General features: G+C 34.4%; 2 protein-coding genes and 2 pseudogenes across 3 annotated transcripts in view; all 4 read left to right on the top strand.

Moving 5' to 3' along the window:
• The window catches only part of LOC115971109, a 31034-nt gene extending 18161 nt beyond the window's left edge, over window positions 1-12873 (top strand). The window contains exons 5-8 of one of the 2 annotated variants that reach the window (XM_031090801.1): window positions 10342-10456; window positions 10544-10624; window positions 12029-12166; window positions 12784-12873. In XM_031090801.1, coding sequence (XP_030946661.1) covers window positions 10342-10456; window positions 10544-10624; window positions 12029-12166; window positions 12784-12858 — 409 coding nt within the window. In that variant the 3' untranslated portion in view covers window positions 12859-12873. Of the gene's footprint in view, window positions 1-10341; window positions 10457-10543; window positions 10625-12028; window positions 12167-12501; window positions 12680-12783 lie in introns of those variants that run through there. The other variant, XM_031090802.1, reaches the window with a different exon arrangement.
• LOC115971106 lies at window positions 214-3601 on the top strand (annotated as a pseudogene).
• On the top strand, window positions 7834-10277 carry LOC115971111. Its single transcript, XM_031090803.1, has 4 exons — window positions 7834-8173; window positions 9624-9751; window positions 9876-9947; window positions 10083-10277. The coding sequence occupies exons 1-4, from the start codon at window positions 7918-7920 to the stop codon at window positions 10260-10262; spliced, it is 636 nt and encodes a 211-aa protein (XP_030946663.1). The 5' UTR covers window positions 7834-7917; the 3' UTR covers window positions 10263-10277.
• Window positions 12874-17696: 4823 nt separating the features above from the next.
• LOC115971104 lies at window positions 17697-21553 on the top strand (annotated as a pseudogene).
• The last annotated feature ends 1794 nt before the right edge of the window (window positions 21554-23347 follow it).

Below are 23347 nucleotides of genomic sequence, written 5' to 3'. Positions count from 1 at the left end.
GAGTGGCTCAGGAGTTGGACCTCTTTGGATAAGCTCAAAACATAACCATCAGGATCCTTTCACAAAGGCAATAACAGGTTGTCCACCTTTAATCTGGATAAGCTCAAAGATAATCTGGATTTAATCTATGGCTGATATTAAAGCTATTGCACGGGATATGAATCCAATCCTATCAACAACGAGTGATTGTGTTTCTTTACATCAGTCTGTTTCTGTGGTTCTTTCATTCTTTGGCTGTCAATTATTTTAAGCTTCCGGCATCTCCCATAGCAAAATTTTCGGCATGGAAGTGGTGGGTGCAGCTGTCGGTGCACTAGTGGCAACAACTAGCCAGTTTCTCTGTAGTTGTGTCAGTTCTAAGACCAACACCACTTTCAATTTGCATTCAAATCTTGCTGCTGTTGAGCAGGGGATGAAAAGCCTTACGGATCGTATAAAAGAAGTCAAAGGTGAAACGGAAGCAGCGGAGAAACAAGGAAACAAAATCAGATCTGAAGTTGTAACTTGGCTTCAGGACGTCGAAACGCTTCAGCCTGGAGTCAATGCAATTCAAGGACAAATGGTCAACAACGAAAAGCCTTCTCGATGTTTCTTAAATTGCAGAAAACGGTATAGAGCGAGCAGGGAAGTGGAAAAAACTCTGGAAGGGATCAAAAGGCTTCTTCTTGTAGCTGAAAAATTCAACCATGATGTGGTTTGTCCTACTAGAGTTCCCAGAGCAGTGGAGCATATTCCTGGACCTTCAATTCAGGGTCAAACAACTGCATCAAAAAAATTAGACGAGATTAGGAAGGCGTTGGATGATGGATTCAAAAGGATTGGTATTTGGGGACTAGGAGGAATTGGCAAGACTACTCTGGTGAAGAACTTGAATAATGAGCTCAAAAAGGCTTCTACACAGCCTTTTGGCATTGTCATTTGGGCCACCGTTTCCAAGAATGTGGTCATTAAAAATTTCCAGAAACAAATAGCTGAAAGATTAAATTTGGAGGTGAAAAGGGAAGAAAGCGTGCAGAGAATGGCCAGTCGGCTTTATGAAAGGCTTGAGAATGAAGAAAAATTTCTACTCATTCTAGATGATGTTTGGGCGAAAATTGATTTAGACACTTTGGGTGTCCCAGGGCCGGATGTTCATAAAGGCTGTGAGATCATATTGACTTCTCGACTTAAGGAAGTCTGTAGGACTATGACAACCAATCTCGAAATCAAAATAGAAGTTTTAAATGATGTTGAAGCTTGGCAATTGTTTTGTCAAAAGGCAGGGGATGTGGCTCATCTAGAAGAAATTAAACCATTAGCAGAAGCAATTGTAAAAGAATGTTGCAGATTAACACTAGCCATCATCACCGTGGGAGCTGCCATGAGAAAAAAGACAAAGGTCGAGTTGTGGAAGCATGCTTTAAATCAGTTGCAAAGATCAGTGCCTTCTATAGAAGGAATTGAGGCTGAGGTCTATAAGCCGTTGAGGTTGAGTTACGACTCATTACAAGGTAACAACATAAAATCTTGTTTCTTATATTGCTGTCTATTTCCCGAGGACTTCGAAATTTCTATAAGGGATTTAGTACGCTAGTGGCGGGCAGAAGGTTTGATAGGTGAAGGACAGAATTGGGAGGGTATGGACGAAGGCATTTCTTTGATTGAAAATCTGAAGGACTCTTGTTTGTTGGAAGATGGTCCCTATAGCGAAACTTTGAAGATGCATGACGTTGTTCGGGACGTTGCTATATGGATTTCATCAACGTCTGAGGATGGGTGTAAATCCCTTGTTCGTTCGGGGATTGGGTTGAGTGAGATTTCTGTTGGAGAGTTTTCAAATTCAAATTCAAATTCTCTCGATAGAGTTTCTTTCATGGGTAACAACATAACAAGGCTACCTGATTGCATGATACAATGTTCAAAGGCCTCGGTTCTGCTACTCCGAGACAATCATGCCCTTGACACGGTTCCTGAGAAATTCCTGCAAGGGTTTGAAGCACTAAAGGTATTGGATCTCGATTTTACCAGCATCCGGTCATTGCCTCATTCTCTACTTCAACTTAGAGATCTCCGTGCTCTTCTTCTTTACGGTTGCGAGAATCTTGAAGAACTACCCTCACTGGGAACACTTACTAAACTTCGAGATCTTGATCTTTGTGGCACGTGTATCGCAAATTTGCCAAGAGGGATTGAAAACCTGAGTGAGCTAAGGGTTTTAAACTTAGAGGAGACTAGTGAACTGAAAAGCATTCAACCTGGAATTATATCCAAGTTGTCTTGTTTAGAAAGTCTCTCTATGTGGGCTAGTGGCTTTCGTTTCCATTTGAAGGGAGAGGAAGATGGACAGGCAACTTTTGAAGAGCTCAAATCATCCTTTAATCGATTACATTACTTAAACATCTCATTGAAAGGGATCCCATGGGAAAAATCCGAAGATCTTTCCTGGATAAATAGAATGAGTCATCTTCAACTTTGTTTTTATGATGCACAAGGAAGGAGCGTCCTAATTACATTCGATGAAAAAAGGTGTTCTATTCGGAATCTTAATCTTTCTCTCTCACAAGAATGGATTGGGTGGTTCTGGGATAATTCAAGTTCTCTGCAATTAGAACAATGTATAGGACTGGTTGAAATGCTTGAAGACTTCATTGAAAGTGATGCCAGCTTTGCTGGTTTAAAGTCACTTTCTATTACAAAATGTCCAACCAGTTTAGGGTGAGGAGGAGGATGTGCTGCCCGCTGTGACCTACCACCAAACCTGGAGGAACTTCATCTCGAAAGTATGGAAAACCTAAATAGCATTTCAGAGCCAGCTGGTCATCTTGCGCTGAGATTTCATAGCCTAAGATCAATAAAAGTGGAATTCTGTCATCAGATGAAATATCTTCTCTCCTGTGGTGACTTCATTCAGACTCTGCCAAACCTAGAAGTAATCAATGTAACCAATTGTGAGAACTTAGAAAAGCTCTTTAATAATGAATCAGGGCAGAACATATCTCCAGATCCTATGGTTCCAAAACTAAGGATATTGCAATTGGAGTACCTTCCCAAATTCAAAACTCTTTGTAGACACGAGGAGACATGGCCGTGTCTGGAGCAGGTTGTCGTTTGGCGGTGCAAAGGTGTCAGAAGGCTGCCTCTTACTAACCAAAATGCAGGTACCATAAAAGAAATAAAAGGAGAATCAGAATGGTGGGATGCTTTGGAGTGGGATGATGACCAAACCAAAACAAGTTTGCTGCCTTTTTTCCATCCTCGGTAGTTGGGTGGCTTCGGTCAAATAAGGGCTACGGCCCAAAGTGGCCCTTTTGATTGTGTTTGAAAATTGAGTGAGTTAAGAGTTCATTTTCGTAGTGTGAAAGCACCGATCCGTTTTTTTTTTTTTCTTTTTCAATTCAAGTTTGAGAGTATGTTCATTATTAGAGTGTGAGTATACCATTGCGTGAATTTGAAATTTGTAATAATTGAGTGTCATGTTTGTGAGTTAAGATTGAAAGAGTTTTGAGTTACCCATATTGGGTTTGAAATTGTGAGAGATTTATAGAGTTTGAAGTTTGTATCTATATCTTTCATAAATGGATTTTTTTTCCTGGTGTGCCCATAGATGTCATGTAGGCATGAAGTTGAGGAAATGATACTGAAATTATGTTAATATATTTTAATTTCTTGTTTAAATGGATATATTTATACTTACTAAAAATTAAAATGTTGGTAGATATTCAGAATTATGGTAAGTAATAAAACAATTTCAAGTATCCTTCTAGGTAGCCCTACTCCAACAAAATCTTGAGCACCACTCTTTTTACTTTTTCCTTTTCATGATTTCTTCTTCTTTTTTAAAGATCCATTAGGGAAAGAAAAACATTTATCTTCTTCTACAAGTTATATATCAGCTCATCTGTTTGATTTCAAGCTTAAAATGATTCGAATAGGCAATTTATTAATACTCTTCCCCAAAAATTTCTATCTTTTCTAGTATTTATGTTATGCTTTTGGAGCAATATAACTTTCCTGTACATGCAACTGTGTAGTCTGTGCTTTCCAGCTCTTTGCTGTCTGAACATAAATTCCAACTTGAATCTAAATAGAAGAGCTCCTAATTCCTTGGAATTAGGTGATCTTCAGCAAATACAGAACACTGCTACATAATGCATAGCACCCAAAAAAAAAGAAAAAAGAGAGAGCTTTTAAGCTGGTGTCTTTCACCTACATAGTACAAGAAATGCATGACCAAACTATCAATTTGTTTATACAAATAAGCAGTACAAGATTACAAGCCTGGATAACTTTCCTAGAGAAAGATGATGGTCTGTTTTGGCAAAAAATTTTTCCTTTTCTCTCAATTTAAGAAAAAAAATTTGATAAAATTTTTTTTTTTTGGTTGAAAATAAGCTAACATTTTAACTTTTTGTCATATATTTAGCATAAAAGCTACAAAAAACTCTATCTCTTTAAAAAATACCATGCAAATAAGCTACCAAAAACTACCACATACCCAAACGCACACAAGATCAAATTAGTTTAAAATGCCATTTATATAAAAAAGAAAAAAAAATGTTGACTCATAGTTGTAGTTCCACAGGTTCATTAATAGGTATTATATTCATTGAAATCAGCTTATCAATTGATTGGATTAAAATGCCATTTATATTAGAACCTTTGCAGAATAAGATATTTTTAGAGCTTATGCCTAACTGTTCTAGTCATCCTATTCATTTAGACCATGCAATATCATCCTCATCTCATTACTCTGTTGTTAACATGTAAATAACAATTCTTTATCACCTATCCTACTTCAGAAAATAAAAACCATTTTCACTGAATATACAGCACTGATGCTTGGGTAGAAACAGATATACCTTCAAACATGTTTGAATATTTACTGTTTCATAGTATTGTTGAAAACTTTAAGAAAAGCTTTCCTGAATCCACAAAACCATCAACCCTTTTCCCCTATAACTCATTAAAGGATGTTGCAGAAAGCTAGAGAGTAAAACTTGTAAGCACATTTCAGTCCACAAGTGAAAAGATCAACTGGTTAAAGAATCTAGGAAATCCATGACAGAATAGGAAGAAATCCAATTAAACAAATTGTTACAGAAAGAAGATAAGAACCCACACATGAGATTGGTCAAGAATTTCATCTTTGATAAAATGTAAAAAGAGTGGTAGCAGAATATATTTAAATTAAAAGAATAAAGAAACAGTGAGTGAGAGAATTTACAAGATGCTATTATGTACGTATTGAGAAAATATATAGACTGTTATTTACAAAGTTGAGTAGATGAAATCCCAAATACATAGCATCCACAGCTCTGCATCACTATTCTCTAAATTTCCACCCATCATATACACTGTTAAGAGAAAAGGGACAAAGTGTAACTCAAAATTACCAGCAAGAAATAGGGAATTAATTAAAATGTGACTAAAAAGAAATCCAAACAAGTTAGAATGAATTTCAATATATATATATATATATACAACCTTCATTCAGTATAACATCTTTACCAAATTGAAAGCCAATCAATATTCAATACTAGTAAGCTCAGTAACTTCATTTCTCATGTCCAACCAACCATTTAAACCAAACAAGGGACATACCTCTAATCAAACTCACCACCTTCATCTTTAAAATGATTCTCTATTTTCATGCCTTCTTTGTTACTATTTACAAACTTGAGTTGAGCCTCCATTCTTAAGCTCTTTCTATTAATTACAATCTCACACGAGTCTTTGTTTTTGGGCTGTCACTAATATTTACAAAGCCCTTGGTTCCTACTAGCATCCAAGGCCATTACATTCAGTTTCTTTGCTAGCATTGTGAAATTCTACCACTACAGCAGCACTGTCAGTCATAGAGTCAAGCAAGCCAGAGCTACTCCTACGTGAAAGCCTATCATTTCTCGTCATTTGGGCCAACTATAATAGTTGTCTAACTCATTAGAGCCTAGTTTTTTAACCCATTCTCTACAAATTCATTGTATTGGGCTCTTTGGGTCTAAATTCTTTAACCCTTTGGGCTTAGGAACCAACTTGTGACCTTACAATAATCATCCGAATATTTCCTATGTTTTATACGCTAATAAAGAGACAATATTTTATGGGAAAATTTTGTTACACTCATTTTATTGCATACTCTGTCCACATTTCCCTTAAAATTGTGTTTTGAGAACATGATTTCATTTTAAATTGTGAAATCATGAAATCGTGTTTTTAAAGGAAATGTGTATAGAGTATACAATAGACAATGTGATAATCATTATACTTGTATTTTATGAATAATGGCTGGTCCTTAGTGTTTAGAAAGAATAAAAATTTGATTCTCAACCGAAAAAAAAAAAAGAATAAAAGTTCTTTGATACTTTCTCTTACATTAATTTCATTACTAACATCAAATATGTACAAATAAAAGAAAAAATATATAAAAACACTATATGCTAGGAGAGATAAAGAAAAATCTCATGAAAAATCTATCCAAAAAAGAAAAGAAAAGAGAGCATCAATTCAAGGAATCCGCCTCAAACTAAGGAGGAGCATCAATACAAATTGAGAAACCAAAAATTCAAAGCTCTACAATAATCCATCTCAAAGTCAAATAAAGCTGTTTAGGAGAAAACCAAATCTAGAAGAGAGAGCCCACCTTAAATGCTTGATAGCTATGAGGAGGAACTCATTCAATTCTAGAACTCTAGTCTTGAGATCTCAAACATGTTAGCGCAAAGGAGCTTCGATTTGATGGAAAAATTTGAAGGTGAAAATGAGAAGAAAAACTTTTTATTTTTATTTTAATATAAGATAGAAAATTGAGTGAAGATGAATTTTTTCTTGACCGACAAAAATGTCCTTATGTAAGTGCACATGGGCTCCCTCAAGTTACCTTTATTTATTCTTTCTTTCTACCTTGGGCACGTTGTCTTTTTATTTTTATTTATTTATTTATTTTTGATTTTCTAAGCCTAGGCATGCCCTTTTTTTTGTCTTGATTAACGTTGCCTCTCTTTCTTTTTTTTTTTTTTTTTTTTTAAACTAGTCATGATTTTTTTTAAACATCATTTTATTTTTTAATAAATTTCAGTGATTGCTCTTTTTTTTTTTTTTTTATGGTTATTTATCACTTTTTTGTTTTAATTGAGCATCATTCTTTAATAAGGACATATGAGTAAATTTATTCATACTAATTTTGTCCATCCCTCCACTTTTCCACTCTCAACCAAACAAAACGGAGAGAAAATAAAATTTCTTTAATCCTCCTACTATTTTTTTATTTAGGGCCTTGGCATGATATATATTTTTTATAAACTGGACATGATTTTTTTAAACTGATTTTTATTTTTTAATAAATTACAGTGATTGATCTTTTTTATTTATTTTATTTTATGATTATTTGTCACTTTTTTGTTTTAATTGAGTATCATTTTTTAATAAAGATATATAAGTAAATTTATTCAGACTAATTTTTTCCATCCCTCTACTTTTCCACTCTCAATCAAACAAAAAGGAGAGAAAATAAAATCTATTCCATCATCCTACAATTTTCTATCCTTCCACTTTTTCACCCCCTCAACCAAATGATCCTTAAGACATATCTATACCCAAACCATATATATAAATCTTTTTTGTTTTGTTTGTTTGTTTTTTTTTTTTTCTTTTCTTTTTTGTTTATTTTGTTTTTTTGTTGGAAAAATTTCGATAGAAATGTAGAATAGTTGAGTGCTTTCAAAATAAGCATTACATATGAATTATTAGAATTAAAAAAAAAAAAAAAGAAAAAAAAAAAAGAAAGGAGAAACCTTTGAATTTTTTATTTTATTTTATTTTCTTGTAGTTCCAGACTCAAAAAGCCGAAACTACGTACAGCTTCAAAATCGATATCCCTTTACCTTTCCCTCCCCATTTCCTTTTTCTCTTGCGACAATTCTCAGACTAAGAAACGAAGCCATGTCTTCCACTCGTAGTGGTCGTCATCATCGTCCTTCTTCATCTTCTCCTGTATCATCAAATTCATTGCTGAAGTCTATAAAGGAACCCCCACACAACATTTTTCCCTCTAAGGACGAGTTCCTGAGACTCGTGGCGGTGCTCGCCATCGCTTCCTCTGTCGCCGTTTGTTGCAACATCTTCTTCACTCTCATCAACCGCCAACCAAAGCCCTTCTGCGATTCCCACAACTCTCACTCCCCAGATTCTATCTCCGGTACTTACTTCATGATAAATTGTTACTTGGGTTTCTGTTTATATATGTTAGAGATATATATTAGACATATATTAGCCCAATGTAATAGGCTCAAGTCCAGTCCTGCTTGTACTAGTAGTCTAGGGTTTAGTCGCCTATATATACTCATGTTAGGGTTCATTGTAACACAGGAGGTTATTGTACTACACTCTTATATAATAAAGATGTAGCCCTTAAGGGATTCCTCCGTGGATGTAGGCCGTCAAGGCTGAACCACGTAATCCTCGTGTTCTCAGTATTCCTCTTCTATGCTTTCTCTTCCGCATCTACTCTAGCATATACAACATGATATAACACATCGCATTGTTGCTAATAATATTTAACAATATACTTATTTTGGATGTAATGTTTAATCTTTGTGGGTATTTCTCAATTCAATTGGTTACACAATGTGATTGATTTCCTATATGAATTTTTTTGAAAATATATTTATTTGTTTATTTAATTAGTGGGTTCTCACTCAAAAATTCATTTCTATGGAACAAAGTGAGAGAATTTTTGTTTAGTAGCATAATTATCGAGGCAAGCCGAGTTGAGTGGTAGGCTGTTTGAGGAGCTGGACTAAGTTATCTTACTTACTAGTAACCGGGCAATGAATAATGAATAACAAGCCTCTTATAGAGTACTAATAATTTCATGAATGTTGCTCCAAACCCAAGCAAATCTATATTGGCACTTTTTGCAGTTTCATTAACTGGTCCATATATACATATATACATGCAACAACAACAAAAACCAAGCCTTAGTCCCAAAACTTTGGTGTACAAGTTTGCAAAGTAGACTTTCAATGGGATATAGAACAACAAAAAAATGGGTCTTAATGCAACAGATGCGTGTTGCAACTTTCTTGAAATGTACTCATCTAGTGTTATAAAAATAGGGTAAAACTTAGGTACAATAGGTTAGGTTCTCCAATTAAATTCAAACTCATAACTGCATCCATTTTAATTGTTCTTGAAAAAAATATAACACTGTTTGTGCTTTATTGGTCAATGCAACTATATGTTTGAATTTAATTGGGGAACCTAATGTACTGTACGGAAAGAATTGTACTTAAGTTTTGCTCATAAAAATAATATCTTGGTGTTCTACCATATATCATATGCTTCAAAATAGTGGGATGAAGATCATGTCTTGAAGTTCCATCTATCGTATAGGGCCTTGTTCCTTTAGGGCTGTATTACGTATGTATTCCTGCTTCATTTAACTGGTAGGACTCTCGTGCCTTTTCTATATAAACTCACGCTTGCATGCTTGTTTAGTTTGACCTCTAAACATGTTTTTGTTTAATATTTCCCATTGTATAGTACCACTATCAATATTAAATACACCGGTCTTGAGAAATAGGTTCTAGTTTGATCTTTACTACTTCTATTAATGCTACATTTGAATCAATTTGGATAATTTACAGATTTCTGTGAGCCTTGTCCGAGTAACGGAGAATGTAACCAAGGCAAGTTGGAATGCGTTCGTGGTTATAGAAAGCATGGGAAGTTGTGTGTAGAAGATGGAGATATTAATGAAACAGCTAAGAAACTTGTGTGTCCTAAGAAACTTATTCATTCTGGTACACTTATGCGCTTGGGATAGAAAAATGCTTAATTTAACTTTGAATATCACGTATGTCTTTCTGATTTGTAATTTATATATAATGAAATCGCAGTTGAAGTGGATAGAGATTCATCTTTGTGAAGCACAAGCTCAATTTTTATGCGATGGACTTGGGGCAGTTTGGGTCTGTCACCTTTGCGACCCTCTTAACTTCATTGCAATTGGTTCTATACTATTGTTACATGTGTATGTCAGTGAATGCAACATTCTTGAGTTTTGTTGCCCACATTTGTAGTTCTAACTTTATACCCATTTTCAGGTCAGAGAGGATGATATATGGAAGGAGTTAGATGGACATGATTTGGTGAAAAATGTTGGCTTGGACGATGGCACCTTTTTGTATACAAAACAAAGGGTAATGGATGCTGTTAGTAGATTATTGGAGACAAGGACAGATCCTCATGGGTATACCATTCTATCTTCAATTCAGAAATCTTAAGATTTAATGAATGCTGCAGGACCTCAGGTTGGATGTTTTCTAATCATTTTATTCTACATTTCTTTTCTTTTTATTTTAGGATCAAAGAGTTGAAGTGCCCTGACTCGTTAGCAGAGCATTACAAGCCAGTTCCCTGTCGTATCCGTCAGTGGCTCTCTGAGCATGCTCTTATAGTTTTTCCAGTTTCCACACTGGTATTCCATTTCTAAAAGACCACCGTTCAATTTATATGTTCTAGAATGATTATGTTGAAGCTTGTTGACAATATCAAAATTTTACAGCTTATTGGATGCACAGTATTATTCTGGAAAGTTCGTCAGAGACAATATATATCAAGTAGAGTTGAAGAACTTTATCACCAGGTATACAAAGCCCTGTGTTATTTTCTGGTGCAGCCAACTGAATATTAGTTTCTTGTTTCATTTCATTGCCACCTCATTCTCATCCTGAAATGTGTTGATCTTGCTGTCTTAGAAGTTTCAATGGTTTATTTTTGGAAATATATAGCAGATAGATCATTTATAGGTTGTAAGTCAGTCATGAAACCCTATGTCTGTCATATTGAAGAGATGGGAACAAGACAGCTTCCAATACATGTATATGGTCGTGAATGAAAAATATTTTGTTGAGTTCATTTGAGCTGACCTGGAAATTGAATAATAGTGAGCTCACAGTAGCAAAGAAATGGAGATAAAGATGCACCATATATCAGGAAGAAAGTATCCTTTTTAATTTTTGAATTACATGGTGCAATGGTAAAGACTTGGACTGTCAAGTGCAAGTGTGTGAGTTTGAGTCTTGACAATGGCCACTTCATGTGTTGAAGGATAGGAATGTATTCAAACTACCCTTCCCAGGATGCTACTTAAGTTGGACCATCAGTGATGAACCTTTTACGATATTACTCATGATGTACTATAACTCCAAGAATTAAACAACCCGGGTAACAAGACATTACTTTTACTCCTACCACTGGGCAAATCATTGTAAGTGCACCATAATCTGAGAAAAATCTAATAAACAAAATCAGTAAGCAGACCTTGTTTGACTCTATCCAACTACTAATGGATGATGACACTGTTTCCATGAGAAGATAGCAGATCTTTTGCTTCGATGTGAGGAGCAACTTATGCTGGATATAAATTTGCTGGCCCTCAGTGCACATCATTTGGTGCAACTGGCATTTCTGTAGTTTTACATAAGCATAATGGCATCTTTCTTTTGTATAAAAGTTTGGCAATAGAGGTAGCTGTCCCTGAATACTTGATTTTGGTGCCTGAACTTAACAGTTGAACAGGTCATTGTAGCGAGATTCAAAGAAGACTAAATATGTGAAGGCAGAAACTTTTTTTTTTTTAACATCCATTCCCTCATCAGTTTCTTGCTTTATTATTATTTCCATAGGTGAATTGTGTACTTGTGTGGCACCGAGTTTGGGTGTCTCCCTGTTTAAATTCACTATCTCCCTGTTTCACTTTCACAAAAAAAGCCCTTTATCTTTCTTGGGAGTTAGGAGTTCCAGGACTGCTGGAATCTATTCTCTTCTTTCATTTACATGTTTTTTCATGGATTGTTTTTAGTAGAGCTTACTAATGCATGGCTAGGTGTGCTTACTTCTCTTTTAACTTGATGTTGATTTCCCTTTATATTCCTGATCCATACACACTTTAGGAGAGAAAAAATTATCCCTGATTTTATCCCTTTATTGATTCCAGTTTCTGAATCTTTTTATTTAAACGTAACATTCTTTGTGTCCAATGTGATAGGTTTGTGAAATACTCGAAGATAATGCGTTGTTGTCAAAGAGAGAAAATGGGGAATGTGAACCTTGGGTTGTTGCTTCTAGGTTAAGAGATCATCTTCTTCTGCCAAGAGAGAGTAAAAACCCTGTGTTATGGAAAAAGGTATTTTTTTGTCCTTGGATATTATTTCACCTAAATAACTTCTTTCCACAAAGGATTAGTATAGATACAATTCCAAAGCAGTAACTTTTTGGGGGAAGTTACAATTTACCCCATGTGGTTTGATCCTATCACAATTTAGTCTACAAGCTTTCAGTTGCTACGTTTGAGTTCCAAAGATTTGGACTAAATGAAATCCCCTGATGTTTTATTCTACCGGAGTTTAAAATTGCATGTGTTGGTATATGTTGATAAAATGGCATGCTTTTGTGAGATAACAAAGTTGCCTTTGTTCATCTATGATCTCATTGCAATGACCTTTTTTGGAGGAACTGGAGTACTAGCGCAGGAGTTAGTCAACCAGTTTCAAATGTTTGAATTCAAACCTCTCTGTTTTAGTTAATATGTAAGTGTACATAGGGTTGCATCCCTTTTTGTTCCTTTTAATATGTTATCTACATGTATAAAAAAGTGATTATTTTGTATCAATCTGGGCACATTTTGACTTAATAAAATTCTCAAAATGCCTTAACACCTTTGAGTACAACCAAAGTTAGCTTATTTTGCTTCATTGAACTGATGACATGAATCTCCTTTAGCCATCTATTTCTTTGCCACAGTCTCATTTTGGCTTACAGGCCTTACTACTTGGAGTTGCTACAATGAATCATACCAAAGAGCATTATCTTAGATGACACCTCCTTCCCTTATAAAGAGCAAGGTGGAGGGAGAGATTGTGAATTCAAAACCCATCAAGTGCTTGTATAAGTTACCAATAATAATAATAATAATAATTAAAAAAAAAAAATAAATAAATTTGAGCCATTCATCTTTAGGAAGCCATGTCATCTGTTCAATATTTGGGAATCATGTATTTTAATTTTTTTTATTCTTAAACTTTGTAAATAGTTGCTTTCAATAGTTTAGAGACAAAAATAGGGGCAAAAAAAGAATTTTTTTAATTGTTTAGGGATGAAAAAAGATATTTTTTAAAGTTTAAGGATAGGAAGTGAAATATTTTCGATAGTTTAAGGACGAAAAAAAGAACTTTTTATAGTTTAAAAACAAAAAAAAAAAAATTTGGTAAGGTTTCAAAAAAGGTATTTTGCTCGTTATTATTATTATTATTATTGATAAATTTGTTAGTTACAATAAGAGAGGGAGGAGATTTGAATCATAAACATTTTGCTGGTAACACTAGGAAGTGTTAGTTGAGTTACAAGACTCTTGGTACCTTTTACTTCAACAAAACAAATAAATGTAGGGTTGCGCCAACAAATTGTGGTAGTTATTTTTGTTGTATGGTACTAGCATTTTTTTGCTAAAAAATGGTATTAATGGATATAATGGCCTATACCTGAAAATTTAGATAGGTCTCTCATAGAATAGGCATAATGGAGATTCCACAATGCCCATTTCAGAAAGCTACATTGCCTGCTTAAAGTCTTAACAATAACATGTCTGTTTCAGCCGAAGATAAATAAACAAAAATTTCAAAATAAATAGATTTGCAGTAGTCATGGCATTAAAACCTAGATCAGAGACAACGTGAAACCATAGGGTAGGGCTTACCCAATCTCTTGCCATCAATTTTTGTGACTTATAGAAAAGGGGTAATTCTATTTTACTCCCCATTTTGTTGGGGAGTACGGTAGCCATCCAAATCTAAACTATTAATTGGTATTATTTCAATTGTGGCCGTTAAGTTCAGTGTGAAACCTATTACTGGTAGACTAGGTTAGTGTATAAAAGCCAAAAAAAAAAAAAAAAAAAAAAAAAAAAAAAAAAAAGAAAAGAAAAGAAAGGAACGAAAGACATATGGTTCTCTCTCAACTTCATATCTTCTCCTATGTTCTCTCTTTTTCTCCTTCTCTTAAAAAAACTCCGATTGCTACTTCTCCTTTGTCTGTCAATTGCACTTTATCCTTGGATTTTTTTTTTTTTTGCAGAATAACACCATTTTAGAAACGATTTCATTAGTTATCAAAACATATTATCAAACTAACATCTCAAGTCTTTTAGACTCGAGTTCACTGTAGCAACCCGAGCCTAAGAGACTCGAGTTCTATGTGTTGGCAGAGCTGAGGTGGACTTAAAATCCATGTGGAACTCGAGTTTTAGACACTCAAGTTCCTTTCTTGTTCTTTAGCCACTATTCTTCCTTTGTTCTTCATTCTCCAGACCAACCAGACCCAAATAAAAAACAAACCCTAGGAACAAACCCACAAACACCCACTAGACCCAAATAAAAAACAACCCTAGGAACAAACCCATAAAGACTTACAGAAGAAGAACACCCACCTTAGGAACAAACCACAAACACCCACGACAGAAACCACACCCACATTAAGTCTGAGTTGTTTTCCCTTGCTTGGAGCCTTTGTTACTGCTGTTGCTTCTCCGGGTTTGTTGCTTTGTTACTTTTGTTTCTTCTTTGGGTTGCTTCATTCTTTAAGGACTCGAGTTCCACATAAATAATTTTCCACCTCAGCTCTGTCAGCACATGGAACTCGAGTCTCTAAGACTCAAATTGCTACAGTAAACGTGAGTCTAAGAGCCTCGAGATGCTAGTTTCTATATAGTTTGCATTGTTAACTAATGAAATTGTTAGTAAAATGGTGTTATTTTGCCAAAAAAAAAAAAATATATATATATATATATATATCCTTCATCCCATCGGCGTCCTCATTTACTCACCACTGAGGGTTTCTTAAAGGATCAAATCATTTTGATTTTGTTCAAGGTAAGAATCAAACAAAACCCTAATTTCTCTGTCATTGTTTTGTTCCCCTTTTTCTTTTTTGATTTTTGAGAGAATTTTGGAATTTCGCTCTTAAATTTCATTTCACTGTAACGTTGGCAGTTGGCACACTTCTGTGCTTGTGAGGTATCAATTTTGTTCTTTCTTATAAGTGGCACAGAAAGTGCTTGTTGAAATGCTTCTTAGGGATTCAATTTTTCCAAAACTTGTTGTGGCTTTGTGTTTTGCTCATCAGGGGGTGTGGGTTCTTGTCAATGAGGTGTTGAAATTTTATTTTATTTTAGGCAAAAATACTATTTTAGTCCTTATATTTTGGGGTCACAGTCAATTTAGTCCCTATATTTTGGCAATAATTAATTCGGTCCTTAGTATTTTCAACTTAGAGTCAATTTGGTTCCTACCGTTAACTCACTAACGGAAAATGTCTACGTGGCAAACGGAGTATACAGTTGGCTTACTTGATTCTTACATGGCCAATAAAATAATTTTTTTAAATTTTGATTAACATTAAAAAAAAAAAGGTCCATGTGAGCATTTGAATTTCTGAAAGTCCCTGTCAGAAAACAAAAACATAAAAAAAAAAAAAAAAAAATTCATATCAAACTCATCAAAAAGAATAAAATACTTCATAAACAAAAATTAATTTAATCTTCAGAAACAAAAAAATAAATAAATAAATAGGAAGAACGCAACTTGTAATCTTGAACAGTTGAACTCTTTAATCAAAATTCGTTATCTTAATACAAAAACTTCTGTACAAATTATTTAAAAAAAACAATCAACTGCATCAATTCAACCAAAAATTTCTTTAAACATGTAATTCAACAATGTACAACCAAAACCCAGATTTACAATAATTCAACTAATGTACATATTCAATTTTTTCTTCTATGTCCTAGGGAGGACAGAGGTATTGAGTTGCTATTTCTTTGTTTCTATTTTATTTCTTTTCTAAGTGGTGTACATCTAAGTTGTAATTCTGTAGCTGTTGCAGCATCTTGGAATCAAAATTTGAATTTTGTTTTGAGTGTTTTCTAGTTTTAGAGTTTTACAATTTGAGAGCTTTTGTGTTGCATTTTGGCTAGTACAAAATTGGGTTTTTTGAACTTTTTCTTGCTATTTGCCTTGTTTTGAGAATAGCATCTCAGGTTGTTTTTGGTGCCTGTGCTAATAGAATTTTCTAATATATAATTTTTTTTTAAAGAGATTGTAGATCAAAATAATGAAATTTTTTGAAACATCTTGTAATTTTATATTAACATGTTGAATCAGTCAATAGCATTTTTGGATGGCTAACTACGGTAAATCAGATTGCTACTTTTGATGCTAGTGCTTACTCAATGGCAATTTTTTTTTTTTTTTTAATGACTGTCTCACTAGGTAAATTGAGTTGTTTCATATTCATATCTTCATATCAACTTTATTTCATGAATTTTTTTTCATATGAAATAAAGAGAGCAGGATCCCTGTGCAAATGCTGTTGAGAACATTTTTTTTTTGATTGACAGTTGAGAACATTTCTAATGCCACTAGTTATGTCTAGTGCTTAGTCTAGAGAGTTGATACACAAATAGAAACTAGCATGATAATAGTAAAAAAAGTTACAAATGAGATAATGAAAAAACTAATTAGCCACTATTATTAAGGAATAAATGTTTTTTTTTTTTTTTTATGTATTTAAGGAAATGAAATGTATAGAGTTTACTTATTAAGGTATATTTAAAGATTTACATTAAAAAAATATGTAAAGGTTTTTTTGAGAAATAAAGTATATGTAAGGTTTTTATTAACTTAAAAGACAATGAAAAACCAATTGTTATTAACTACAATTGTCACTACTCTATAAATCTCACACAACATTATATTTAATATCCTAAACAACTTATAAATTACAACCCAAATCAATCATACAATTACACAATCAAGGCATGAACATGTAACATGAATTACCTTCTGAATTATTACTTAAAGTTTTCACAATTATTGAAAGAGAATCACTAAATTTAATTTTTAGGAAATATCAAGACAAGGTATAAGAATTTTAATTTTTAACTTCCATAAAAAAAATACTACCCACATTGTTTCAACCCTTATGGAAAAGAAAGTTTACATGTAGCATGCAAAACGTGTTTAATTGACTTTAAGATGTAAAAATTAGTCAACCGACTATGGTAGAATTAAGGTTTTAAAGTTTAAATAAAAAAATTCTACAATAAAAAAAAATTATTTTGTGATAAATATGATTATGAAATGTATTACTTTTCATTAAAATAGTTCAAATTAAAAAATAATAATAATAATAATAAGACCACCCATTAAAAATAATCATGCACAACGCGCGAGTACGCGACTAGTGATTTATAATAAATGAGTTTATATATGAAATTTATACTCTACCATTTTATAAAAAGAAAAATTATATATTTTATTTTGGTACATTAGGTAGAAAACTGAAAAACATAATATGCATTGTCAAATTATGAATAGAAATAGATGGTAAAGTAAATATGAAAAAGATATAAAAAATAATGTGTCAAAATAAAAATTTTAAAACATAAATGCCCAAAGAGGACCAAAAGTACACTTTAGTAAAAAAAGAAAAAAAAGAGAGTTATTTGCATAAATATAGTAAAAACAAATTACTAATAAAAAAAAAGTAAAAACAAATTAAAGTTTAGGGGGCATTAGCATTATTTTAAAATTTGCACTTAACTTCTTATTTTAAAAGTCGAAGCTGTCAATTAAAGTTTACGAGTGATTGTGTCTTTTCATTCTTCAGCTGTCAATTATTTTAAGCTTCCAGCATCTCCCATAGCAAAATTTTCCCAGAAATACCCAAAAAAAAAAAAAGATCTAGAGACCTAGATCAGATAAGAGAGAGAGCGTAATGGTGTAGATCTTTATCAGCGACCCACTAACAAACACTTTCATTCATCTTCTTCCCCCACAACCCACTCCTATATCAACTGCTGATTACACTTTTTCACTTCAATGACTTTACTCACCCACCTGCCCTGAATCTGACTCGCTCGCTCTCATCAATTGGTCAACACTTGTCATACTCCGAGTTCACTCGCAAAACCCAAACTATGTCCTCTTATCTTCAGTCCGTGATCGGACTCTCAGGTCATGGGACCCAAATTTGGACCCATGCTCGATAATTTATATGAGAGAAGGTAATCCTCTCAACAACGAGTGATTGTGTGTCTTTTCATTCTGTTTCTTTACATCATTCTGTTTCTGTGGTTCTTTCATTCTTTGGCTGTCAATTATTTTAAGCTTCCGGCATCTCCCTTAGCAAAATTTTCGGCATGGAAGTGGTGGGTGCAGCTGTCGGTGCACTAGTGGCAACAACTAGCCAGCTTCTCTGTAGTTGTGTCAGTTCTAAGACCAACACCACTTTCAATTTTCATTCAAATCTTGCTGCTGTTGATCAGGAGATGAAAAGCCTTACGGATCGTATAAAAGAAGTCAAAGGTGAAACGGAAGCAGCGGAGAAACAAGGAAACAAAATCACATCTGAAGTCGTAACTTGGCTTCAGGACGTGGAAACGCTTCAGCCTGGAGTCGATGCAATTCAAGGACAGATGGTCAACAACGAAAAGCCTTGTCGATGTTTCTTAAATTGCAGAAAACGGTATAGAGCGAGCAGGGAAGTGGAAAAAACTCTGGAAGAGATCAAAAGGCTTCTTCTTGTAGCTGAAAAATTCAACTATGATGTGGTTTGTCCTACTAGAGTTCCCAGAGCAGTGGAGCATATTCCTGGACCTTCAATTCGGGGTCAAACAACTGCATCAAAAAAATTAGACGAGATTAGGAAGGCGTTGGATGATGGATTCAAAAGGATTGGTCTTTGGGGACTAGGAGGAGTTGGCAAGAGTACTCTGGTGAAGAACTTGAATAATGAGCTCAAAAAGGCTTCTACACAGCCTTTTGGCATTGTCATTTGGGCCACCGTTTCCAAGAGTGTGGTCATTAAAAATGTCCAGAAACAAGTAGCTGAAAGATTAAATTTGGAGGTGAAAATGGAAGAAAGCGTGCAGAGAATGGCCAGTCGGCTTTATGAAAGGCTTGAGAATGAAGAAAAATTTCTACTCATTCTAGATGATGTTTGGGCGAAAATTGATTTAGACACTTTGGGTGTCCCAGGGCCGGATGTTCATAAAGGCTGTAAGATCATATTGACTTCTCGACTTAAGGAAGTCTGTAGGGCTATGACAACCGATCTCGATATCAAAATAGAAGTTTTAAATGATGTTGAAGCTTGGCAATTGTTTTGTCAAAAGGCAGGGGATGTGGCTCATCTAGAAGAAATTAAACCATTAGCAGAAGCAATTGTAAAAGAATGTTGCAGATTACCACTAGCCATCATCACCGTGGGAGCTGCCATGAGAAAAAAGACAAAGGTCGAGTTGTGGAAGCATGCTTTAAATCAGTTGCAAAGATCAGTGCCTTCTATAGAAGGAATTGAGGCTGAGGTCTATAAGCCGTTGAGGTTGAGTTACGACTCATTACAAGGTAACAACATAAAATCTTGTTTCTTATATTGCTGTCTATTTCCCGAGGACTTCGAAATTTCTATAAGGGATTTAGTACGCTAGTGGCGGGCAGAAGGTTTGATAGGTGAAGGACAGAATTGGGAGGGTATGGACGAAGGCATTTCTTTGATTGAAAATCTGAAGGACTCTTGTTTGTTGGAAGATGGTCCCTATAGCGAAACTTTGAAGATGCATGACGTTGTTCGGGACGTTGCTATATGGATTTCATCAACGTCTGAGGATGGGTGTAAATCCCTTGTTCGTTCGGGGATTGGGTTGAGTGAGATTTCTGTTGGAGAGTTTTCAAATTCAAATTCAAATTCTCTCGATAGAGTTTCTTTCATGGGTAACAACATAACAAGGCTACCTGATTGCATGATACAATGTTCAAAGGCCTCGGTTCTGCTACTCCGAGACAATCATGCCCTTGACACGGTTCCTGAGAAATTCCTGCAAGGGTTTGAAGCACTAAAGGTATTGGATCTCGATTTTACCAGCATCCGGTCATTGCCTCATTCTCTACTTCAACTTAGAGATCTCCGTGCTCTTCTTCTTTACGGTTGCGAGAATCTTGAAGAACTACCCTCACTGGGAACACTTACTAAACTTCGAGATCTTGATCTTTGTGGCACGTGTATCGCAAATTTGCCAAGAGGGATTGAAAACCTGAGTGAGCTAAGGGTTTTAAACTTAGAGGAGACTAGTGAACTGAAAAGCATTCAACCTGGAATTATATCCAAGTTGTCTTGTTTAGAAAGTCTCTCTATGTGGGCTAGTGGCTTTCGTTTCCATTTGAAGGGAGAGGAAGATGGACAGGCAACTTTTGAAGAGCTCAAATCATCCTTTAATCGATTACATTACTTAAACATCTCATTGAAAGGGATCCCATGGGAAAAATCCGAAGATCTTTCCTGGATAAATAGAATGAGTCATCTTCAACTTTGTTTTTATGATGCACAAGGAAGGAGCGTCCTAATTACATTCGATGAAAAAAGGTGTTCTATTCGGAATCTTAATCTTTCTCTCTCACAAGAATGGATTGGGTGGTTCTGGGATAATTCAAGTTCTCTGCAATTAGAACAATGTATAGGACTGGTTGAAATGCTTGAAGACTTCATTGAAAGTGATGCCAGCTTTGCTGGTTTAAAGTCACTTTCTATTACAAAATGTCCAACCAGTTTAGGGTGAGGAGGAGGATGTGCTGCCCGCTGTGACCTACCACCAAACCTGGAGGAACTTCATCTCGAAAGTATGGAAAACCTAAATAGCATTTCAGAGCCAGCTGGTCATCTTGCGCTGAGATTTCATAGCCTAAGATCAATAAAAGTGGAATTCTGTCATCAGATGAAATATCTTCTCTCCTGTGGTGACTTCATTCAGACTCTGCCAAACCTAGAAGTAATCAATGTAACCAATTGTGAGAACTTAGAAAAGCTCTTTAATAATGAATCAGGGCAGAACATATCTCCAGATCCTATGGTTCCAAAACTAAGGATATTGCAATTGGAGTACCTTCCCAAATTCAAAACTCTTTGTAGACACGAGGAGACATGGCCGTGTCTGGAGCAGGTTGTCGTTTGGCGGTGCAAAGGTGTCAGAAGGCTGCCTCTTACTAACCAAAATGCAGGTACCATAAAAGAAATAAAAGGAGAATCAGAATGGTGGGATGCTTTGGAGTGGGATGATGACCAAACCAAAACAAGTTTGCTGCCTTTTTTCCATCCTCGGTAGTTGGGTGGCTTCGGTCAAATAAGGGCTACGGCCCAAAGTGGCCCTTTTGATTGTGTTTGAAAATTGAGTGAGTTAAGAGTTCATTTTCGTAGTGTGAAAGCACCGATCCGTTTTTTTTTTTTTCTTTTTCAATTCAAGTTTGAGAGTATGTTCATTATTAGAGTGTGAGTATACCATTGCGTGAATTTGAAATTTGTAATAATTGAGTGTCATGTTTGTGAGTTAAGATTGAAAGAGTTTTGAGTTACCCATATTGGGTTTGAAATTGTGAGAGATTTATAGAGTTTGAAGTTTGTATCTATATCTTTCATAAATGGATTTTTTTTCCTGGTGTGCCCATAGATGTCATGTAGGCATGAAGTTGAGGAAATGATACTGAAATTATGTTAATATATTTTAATTTCTTGTTTAAATGGATATATTTATACTTACTAAAAATTAAAATGTTGGTAGATATTCAGAATTATGGTAAGTAATAAAACAATTTCAAGTATCCTTCTAGGTAGCCCTACTCCAACAAAATCTTGAGCACCACTCTTTTTACTTTTTCCTTTTCATGATTTCTTCTTCTTTTTTAAAGATCCATTAGGGAAAGAAAAACATTTATCTTCTTCTACAAGTTATATATCAGCTCATCTGTTTGATTTCAAGCTTAAAATGATTCGAATAGGCAATTTATTAATACTCTTCCCCAAAAATTTCTATCTTTTCTAGTATTTATGTTATGCTTTTGGAGCAATATAACTTTCCTGTACATGCAACTGTGTAGTCTGTGCTTTCCAGCTCTTTGCTGTCTGAACATAAATTCCAACTTGAATCTAAATAGAAGAGCTCCTAATTCCTTGGAATTAGGTGATCTTCAGCAAATACAGAACACTGCTACATAATGCATAGCACCCAAAAAAAAAGAAAAAAGAGAGAGCTTTTAAGCTGGTGTCTTTCACCTACATAGTACAAGAAATGCATGACCAAACTATCAATTTGTTTATACAAATAAGCAGTACAAGATTACAAGCCTGGATAACTTTCCTAGAGAAAGATGATGGTCTGTTTTGGCAAAAAATTTTTCCTTTTCTCTCAATTTAAGAAAAAAAATTTGATAAAATTTTTTTTTTTTGGTTGAAAATAAGCTAACATTTTAACTTTTTGTCATATATTTAGCATAAAAGCTACAAAAAACTCTATCTCTTTAAAAAATACCATGCAAATAAGCTACCAAAAACTACCACATACCCAAACGCACACAAGATCAAATTAGTTTAAAATGCCATTTATATAAAAAAGAAAAAAAAATGTTGACTCATAGTTGTAGTTCCACAGGTTCATTAATAGGTATTATATTCATTGAAATCAGCTTATCAATTGATTGGATTAAAATGCCATTTATATTAGAACCTTTGCAGAATAAGATATTTTTAGAGCTTATGCCTAACTGTTCTAGTCATCCTATTCATTTAGACCATGCAATATCATCCTCATCTCATTACTCTGTTGTTAACATGTAAATAACAATTCTTTATCACCTATCCTACTTCAGAAAATAAAAACCATTTTCACTGAATATACAGCACTGATGCTTGGGTAGAAACAGATATACCTTCAAACATGTTTGAATATTTACTGTTTCATAGTATTGTTGAAAACTTTAAGAAAAGCTTTCCTGAATCCACAAAACCATAAACCCTTTTCCCCTATAACTCATTAAAGGATGTTGCAGAAAGCTAGAGAGTAAAACTTGTAAGCACATTTCAGTCCACAAGTGAAAAGATCAACTGGTTAAAGAATCTTGGAAATCCATGACAGAACAGGAAGAAATCCAATTAAACAAATTGTTACAGAAAGAAGATAAGAACCCACACATGAGATTGGACAAGAATTTCATCTTTGATAAAATGTAAAAAGAGTGGTAGCAGAATATATTTAAATTAAAAGAATAAAGAAAGAGTGAGTGAGAAAATTTACAAGATGCTATTATGTACGTATTGAGAAAATATATAGACTGTATATTTACAAAGTTGAGTAGATGAAATCCCAAATACATAGCATCCACAACTCTGCATCACTATTCTCTAAATTTCCACCCATCATATACACTGTTAAGAGAAAAGGGACAAAGTGTAACTCAAAATTACCAGCAAGAAATAGGGAATTAAT

The sequence above is a fragment of the Quercus lobata genome, chromosome 12 (assembly GCF_001633185.2).
Source record: "Quercus lobata isolate SW786 chromosome 12, ValleyOak3.0 Primary Assembly, whole genome shotgun sequence".
NCBI lineage: Eukaryota > Viridiplantae > Streptophyta > Magnoliopsida > Fagales > Fagaceae > Quercus > Quercus lobata.
The sequence above is the reverse complement of the archived record's forward strand: the minus strand, read 5'-3'. Positions and strand labels throughout refer to the sequence as shown.

What these genes read in the sequence shown, in the direction of transcription:
- LOC115971111 (XM_031090803.1), top strand. Translation starts at nt 7,918, where the DNA reads ATGTCTTCCACTCGTAGTGGTCGTCATCATCGTCCTTCTTCATCTTCT. An exon ending in CTCCCCAGATTCTATCTCCG is followed by an intron (nt 8,174 to 9,623) that starts GTACTTACTTCA and finishes GATAATTTACAG; the next exon opens with ATTTCTGTGAGCCTTGTCCG. An exon ending in ATGAAACAGCTAAGAAACTT is followed by an intron (nt 9,752 to 9,875) that starts GTGTGTCCTAAG and finishes ATGAAATCGCAG; the next exon opens with TTGAAGTGGATAGAGATTCA.